This window comes from Dendronephthya gigantea, unplaced genomic scaffold, assembly GCF_004324835.1.
Source record: "Dendronephthya gigantea isolate DGI-Jeju-01 unplaced genomic scaffold, DenGig_1.0 000014F, whole genome shotgun sequence".
Classification (NCBI taxonomy): Eukaryota; Metazoa; Cnidaria; class Anthozoa; order Malacalcyonacea; family Nephtheidae; genus Dendronephthya; species Dendronephthya gigantea.
In genome coordinates this window covers 2141964-2149681 of record NW_021163024.1, presented here as the reverse complement: position 1 = coordinate 2149681, position 7718 = coordinate 2141964, and the positions used below count along the sequence as shown (strand labels likewise).

The window sequence follows — 7718 nt, the reverse complement described above, 5'->3', positions numbered from 1 at the left end:
GATAAGGGAAGCTGCCTTAGGATAACTCTAAATTACAGTTCTGTTAGTTCATTTAGCATAACAGTTCTGATTCTAAAATTACATAATTCAGTTCTGCCATCATGGCACAAATATAAACAAAATCATTGTTAATAAACGCACATGTTAATATTTGGCAATGTTTCTATCTTGGCTAGCAAAAATTATTTTCAGTGAATTCATTCTCAGAAGGTTAAATCTTTGTGCCTTACATGAAATTTCTTATGCATTTCAATGTTGTGCTGTCATGATAAGCCATCTCCCAGTGTATGATCTTTATATCTCTTTTAATTGATCCAGGGTTGTCCAAATTAACACTGTGCCGAAATCTCTTACAAACATTACATTTATAAGGTTTCCCTCATGTGTGTGCTTTTTGTTTTGCAAAATTGCTTGACTTAAAAAACTGCAAAATTGCTTGGCTTAAAAATCTCTTCGCACAAATATAACATTTTATTCTGAGGTGTCTCACCAGTGTGTGTATTTTCTTGTGTAAAAAAACTACTGTCAACTGAAAATTTCATCTTACAAACATCACATTCATAAAGTTTCTTCCCATCATGTGTTCTTTGATGGATAGCCCAATGACCAACCCATGAAAGTGTCTTCTTACAAACATCACATTCATAAGGTTTCTTGCCATTGTGAATTCTTGGACGGATAGCCAAATGACCAACACTAAAATCTCTTCTTACAAACGTGTATCACATTCATATGTTTTCTCTCCAGTGTGTGTTCTTTGATGTCTCACCAAACTACCAACCTGTGAAAATCTTTTCTTACAAACATCACATTCATTAGGCTTCTCTCCAGTGTGGGTTCTTTGATGTCTAACCAAATCACTACCACATGAGAATCTCTTCTTACAAACATCACATTCATAAGGTTTCTCTCCAGTGTGTGTTCTTTGATGAGTAACCAAATTACCAATCTGTGAAAATTTCTTCTTACAAACATCACATTCATAAGGTTTCTCTCCAGTGTGTGTTCTTTGATGTCTAACCAAATCACTACCAAATGAAAATCTCTGATTACAAACATCACATTCATAAGGTTTCTCTCCAGTGTGTGTTCTTTGATGTCTAACCAAACTACTACCACGAAAAAATCTGTTCTTACAAACATCACATTCATAAGGTTTCTCTCCAGTGTGTGTTCTTTGATGTCTAACCAAATTATTACCATGTGAAAATCTCTTCCTACAAACATCACATTCATAAGGTTTCTTTTCAGTGTGCTCGCAATTTCTTTCTCTTCTTGCTGCCTTCAAGCCGCTCATTGCCTCACTATGAACTCAAAGACTTTGAAAACACAAGATATATGAAAGATATCCAACAACAAAGCCAAAGGCGGCATCCAAACGGCAAGCGACAAATCCTAACTTTTTAATACTGGATCATTTTATAGATGAGTTTCATCCCTCAGTACTGACAGAAAGTATTAGCAACGATATATTGCTGCTGTGAAATGAAAATAACGGCGACAAGAGAATAATTCTCCACTTCGCGCGCTAGAGTGTAATGATTAAATGAAAATCATCACGAAACCGCTGTTCGTTTTACAAAACTGACCTATGTTTACTCTGTTTGACTGGATTATCATCAAGTGTTTGGATTAGGCCACTACAGTGGGCCACCAAAACACGGTAAAATAACAACCACAAGGTAGTGTTCTACGTTTTATGGTTTGTCCAGTGTTTGTCTAACTTCTTAAGGCAATATTTGTCATATAGCAATGCTATTAGAACCAATGAAATCTAATTAATTTAAGCTTACCCAATTTGTTTTTACAATTTCAGTGATCTTTCTGCTGGACTTCTATCCAGATAGCTTTCGTTCACAGCACAATATCTACACACAGCCATTATAAGCCAAACATAGCCATTATAATCCCCCACTATCCGCAACACACCCCTGATACATGACCCTTGAGTCCAGTGACGTAACATTTTATGTACACACACGTGCAACGTGTCACCCCCTTTTTGATCACGGCCCATTGTGCGATCGCAAGCTCCACTGTTAAGCGCCAAATAAAACTTTTGAAAAAAATTACATACCTTGACAAAATAACTTACCTTGGCAATTGTCTACTTTAGTCTCGTTTACACTACATGTACACTCAATCTATGGGCAATGCATGACAGCCATGGCTAAAATGGTAACGTGCCTATTTCATCCTTGCCCGGCCTGTTTGTGTAACTTAGCATCAAATGTGGTATAACAACTGCTTAAAATAGACAAAACACTTCTCGACGTTTCGACCTGAGGGCCTTCGTCAGGAGAGTTAGTACTAGAAGTGTTTTGTCTATTTTAGGCAGTTTTTATATCACAGTTGATGCTTGGTTCTATTGGTAGTATGAGCAGTGAGCACAAGTGGCGGCGCCAGGTCTGAAAATTTGGGGGGGGGGATTTGAGGGGCAAATTAATATTTTGGGGGGCAAAATCCCTCAAACAGAAATCCATAAACCGGTGTGTAATAATAATTTTGAAAAAGGACTGCTGTTTACTCATGCCTTTATGTTTTCATTACGGTAGACAACCATTCCCTTTACATTTAATTTTTATTATTTACAAATATCAACTTCGTTACAGTTATTAATCAACAATGTGAACAGGGTTGCATAATTATTACGTACCCCTTGTAAACTTAAGAATCTAAAATACACTTATATGTATATAATAATTTTCAATGTAATTTAAACAAGTGTAATTCGGCATCTCGGAGACTTTTGAATAAACCTATCTACAACCTCTTCCAAATCAAATTTTCAGTGCTCCTTTTCTATGAATGCTGATTACTGCATGTTATGAATTTTAACCTAGAATTCGCCATTGTCGTTCTTAGGTGGTTTTTGATTATTTTTAATTTGCTAAATGATTTTTCACAGCCCGCAGTACTAACGGGGAGGGTCATAGCAATCTTGACAGCTTTACAGAGCTCCGAAAATGCTAAGTTTAAAGGGTTCAAGTATTCTGCAAATTCATCGATTGTTTCAAAACATTTTCCTGACTTCTCAAGCATTCTTTTAGCCTGTTTTGTTTCCATTTGAATATCTTCTAAGTTTAAATTGTAATGTCTAGCAAGCGGTGAAATCCTATGAAAATCTATAAATGCGTTTGATGTTGGATCTAGGCCTGAAAGTGATCGAAATATTACAAGATTTTGTTCGCTGAAACGCCTTCTGAGCTCACTTAGAAAAACCTCTATTGTAGGATATAATACTACTCTTTTCGGCATATCGGACGATCCTGAAATAGTGTCACGTTTTCCGAGCGAAGTCAAAATTACAAAATCATCCAAGTTACTTGGAACCGTTTTTTGTCGCAATGTTTGAGCAACAACTTAGATTACTTTTTTTTGCTATATCTAAAGAATTTTCGAAATAATCGACGGATTTCTGATCTGAGCGATATGTTTCTAGCTCTTCAATAAGAGATTCAATAAGATCTGCGGCTTTAAGGAAATTAAGCTCGGAATTTTGGAGCGTATCAGCTAGATGACCCTTTTGCCTCAAGTAACACGGCATGCATAAGGAGCATGCAATAAATAAATTTCTGATCAATTTGATCTAAAATACTGCGAGCGACTAGTGCTCGATCACGATTATTATCAGTGCTATCAACATAACGAAGAAATTTAATTAGGCATTCAAATCGATCATTTATAGCACTGACGGCGCGCACTTGACAAGCCCACCGAGTATCGGACATGATTTTAAATTCAATCGGCTTTTGGTCAGGATACATATGCATGTCTTTCTGAAATGCGATCCATCTTAAATGCACATTGGAACCGCTCAGAAAGTTGTAACACATTTGCAACGCTGCAAAAAAATCAGCCACTGGCACAACACTTTTTACTGCCTGAACAATCACGAGGTTCACACGATGAGCGAAACAGTGCACGTAGAGAGCTTGCGGTACAACTGTTTTTATTCTCTCTTGTACACCGGAACATTTTCCACTCATGACGGCGGCTCCATCATAACCCTGAGCGACAAGATTGTTGATGTTAACACCGATCTGTTTCATTTCATCTTGAATAGCATCACTAAGGCTCTCGGCGGTGAGCTCCTCTGCATTTCTAAAACCAAGGAATTCTCCGTGCACTTCGTACTCAAACACAGAACGAAGCACAAAAGTAAGTTGTTCTTGTTTCGACAAGTCCTTTGTTTCATCAACCAAAAGAGCGAAATATTCGGCTTGCTGAATTTCTTTGGTAACTTCATCTAATATTATATCACTGAGAATTTCAAGAATAGCATCTTGTACAGTGTGGTGCGTGTATTTGGCTGTTGTTTTGTTGACTTTCACCAGTACATTTCTTCCACTGACAAAAACCCTCGGTCACGAAAGGACGTGAAGTATTTTTAGCTACCGTGGAAAAGTGACGGCAGGTAAAGAAGTAGACTTTATCTTCGCAAACGGAATACTCGAGCCAGGGGAACTTCTTAAACCACTCAGGAGTAAAACGTCGGCCGTGTGTCTTAGGAAAGTGAAATTCCTTTTTCAATCCTGGCTGCGTTGGTCCGTCGTCTGGTAACAGCGAAATGTCTCCAGGCCCGGCGTTAGTTAAAGTTTTTTGCAGCTGCGAAGTCAGGATTGATGAAGATGAAATATTTACGTCTTCTGGTTGTCCAAGAATATCTTCAGCGTCATCCTCCTCATCACTATGTAGCAAATCTGTTCTAGAACGTTTTTCGGCAGGCGCACAAACTTCATCTGCACTCGACTTCTCGACATGACAGAAGTTTCTGATATCCATCTTCAAGTTCAAATCGGCAATCTTATACAGTCATATAGGATGTTTACATTCGAAACATGCATAGTAATTTGTAATGTATCATAACTTTCAATTATTGATTACTTGAGACGTTCTCTGGTTGAAAATATTTATTGTTTACGAGCTTTCGGCTGCCAGACTGCAGCCTTCAACGGGTTGATATAAAATACAATGACTATATAAAGACGATATGGTTTACAATTACAAAGTCATTGTATTTTATATCTACCCGTTGAAGGCTGCAGTCTGGCAGCCGAAAGCTCGTAAACAATAAATATTTTCAACCAGAGAACGTCTCAAGTAATCAATATGTTCAATCCTGGTCGCACTTCCAGCATATTTAAACTTTCAATTAGTCAGAACTAAAATTAGATTACGATGTGTCAACAATTGACAGTCACGCCCATTTTATCCTGTAGCTATTTTGTATTTCAATTTATTACTATTAAATATTATCTTTTACGGCAATAATTTCCGCAGACATTTGAGAAAGGGGGGGCAAAATGGGGGGGAAGAAAATAATATGGGGGGGGGGCATTTGCCCCCCCTTGGCGCCGCCACTGGTGAGCACTAATAAAATTGAGTACAGGTGCCACTGTAAACGGTGCTTTTCTCTTTAATGCAACACGATGGCAGTGTTATTAGGAACAGTGAAATCAATTTGTCTATCCTTAGAAAATTTATATATCCCACTTTTTTAAGCTACTGTATTTGCTTGACGGATTGCACCAATAGACCCTGGGTACGAGGTTGGAATTGAACTAAACAGTGCAATGAGTGCATACACAAATTCGACAGAATATAGCTTTCGTTGGCGGTCTCTGCAGCTTGTTGTAATTGTTTAAATGAACATTTGAACAATGATATTCAGCATTTTAATGTTTTGCCAAAAGCTAAAATATAATTAATCTTTTGAGTTCTCGAATTTAAACACCTTTCAGTTTCTATTGCAAACCAGTTTGATGACCCCTAATTTTTAAAAATCTCACTTTTAGGATGCATTATGACATTATCAATAGAGACCTTTGGTAAAATGAGATTTTGGCTGGTAAGGACAGCCTTTGGCTTTTGGTATTTGAAAGATAGCCTAACACTTAAATGCTTAATAACTCTTTTTAAAATGCACAACAGATAATTTCAAGAACTGTAGGGAACTCCCTTAAGAAAACGTCCTATTCTGTAACTAATTCTTTTCATAAGGCACAAATTTAAACAAATATAAACTAAATTGTCTTGGATGTCCATCCAAATGAACACTATATGAAAATCGTTTCTCACAAACAAGATTCTATTTATATTAATAAGGTTTCTCTCCAATATATTTTTGTTTTGTTTTGCAAAACTGCTTGATTTAGAAAAACGCCTTATACAAACATCACATTTGATTCTGAGGTGTCTCACCACTGTATGTTCTTTCAAATCTCTTCTGATAAACATCACATTTATAAGGTTTTTGTCCAGCAAGTTTTCTTTTGATGGCAAACTAAATTATCAACCTGTAAAAATTTCAGCTCAAAAAACATCACATTCTTATGGTTTCTTTCTCTCTAGCATGCTCTCTTTGATGCCTAAGATTTCTCTCCAGTGTGTGTTCTTTGATGGCTAGCTAAATTACTACCACATGAAAATCTCTTCTCACAAACATCACATTCATAAGGTTTCTCTCCAGTGTGTGTTCTTTGATGGCTAGCCAAATTACTACCATGTGAAAATTTCATCTTACAAACATCACATTGATATGGTTTCTCACCAGTGTGCGTTCTTTGATGTCTAACCAAATCACTACCACGTGAAAATCTCTTCTTACAGAGATCACATTCATAAGGTTTCTCTCCAGTGTGTGTTGTTTGATGGCTAACCAAATTACCAACCTGTGAAAATCTCTTCTTACAAATATCACATTCATAAGGTTTCTCTCCAGTGTGTGTTCTTTGATGTCTAACCAAATTACTACCGCGTGAAAATCTCTTCTTACAAACATCACATTCATAAGGTTTCTCTCCAGTGTGTGTTCTTTGATGGCTAACCAAATCACTACCATGTGAAAATCTCTTCTTACAAACATCACATTCATAAGGTTTCTCTCCAGTGTGCTCGCAAACGCCACATTCATTAAGTTCGCATTTTCTTTCTCTTCTTGCTGCCTTCAAGCCGCTCATTGCCTCACTATGAAGTTATGAACTCAAAGACTTTCAAAACACAAGATATGAAAGATATCCAACACACAAAGCCAAAGGCGGTATCCAAACGGCAAGCGACAAATCCTTACTTTTTAATACTCGATCATTTGATATAGACAGTTTTATCCCTCAGTACTGACAGAAAGTATTAGCAACGATAAATAGTGAGCTTAAGCATGCGACGTTTTTGTCAACACGGACGTCACGCGTACAAAATTTAACGGCTAAAAATGGCGTCAGCCGTTCTTGCTTAAAATCTACGACGGGAAACTGCACGGACTGCGGTTTCTGATTTTAAACAAAAACGGCTGACGCCATCTATAACGCCAAAATTTTGTACGCGTGACGTCCGTGTTGACAAAAACGTCGCATGCTTAAGCTCTCTAATAACGGCGAGAAGAGTAGAGTATAATGAAAATCATCACGAAACCGCTGTTTTTTTACAAAACTGACCTATGAGTTTGACTGGATTATCATCAAGTGTTTGGATCAGGCCACCAAAACACGGTAAAATAACAACCACAAGGGAGTGTTCCACGTTTTATGGTTTGTCCAGTGTTTGTCTAACTTCTGAAGGCAATATTTGTCATGGGTGCCAATTTTAGCCAATTTGTACACACAATATAATTCCCGTTAAAAAAAAACTAACAAGCCTGCTGCCCGCCAGGAAAAACATCTGTGGGGAAACCTGGTCCCTCCCGAATGCAGATTCAGGCTATACCGAAACAATCTTGA

The 7718-nt window shown here is 37.4% G+C and overlaps 1 protein-coding gene across 1 annotated transcript; it reads right to left on the bottom strand.

Annotated features, from left to right (window-relative positions):
- Nucleotides 1–506: 506 nt before the first annotated feature.
- Nucleotides 507–6962, bottom strand: LOC114519750 (zinc finger protein 345-like). The gene is made up of 4 exons (XM_028539919.1): nt 6375–6962; nt 4454–4785; nt 3718–4263; nt 507–1304 (listed from the first exon to the last, which is right to left on the bottom strand). The coding sequence occupies exons 1-4, from the start codon at nt 6960–6962 to the stop codon at nt 710–712; spliced, it is 2061 nt and encodes a 686-aa protein (XP_028395720.1). The 3' UTR covers nt 507–709.
- Between the last annotated feature and the right edge of the window lie 756 nt (nt 6963–7718).

Coding starts and splice junctions, on each gene's coding strand:
- LOC114519750 (XM_028539919.1), bottom strand. CDS start 6,962: ATGAGCGGCTTGAAGGCAGCAAGAAGAGAAAGAAAATGCGAACTTAAT. Junction 4,786..6,374: donor CACACACTGGAGAGAAATCT/TAGGCATCAAAG, acceptor TTGAACTTGAAG/ATGGATATCAGAAACTTCTG. Junction 4,264..4,453: donor AAGAAGTTCCCCTGGCTCGA/GTATTCCGTTTG, acceptor TGAAATTCTCAG/TGATATAATATTAGATGAAG.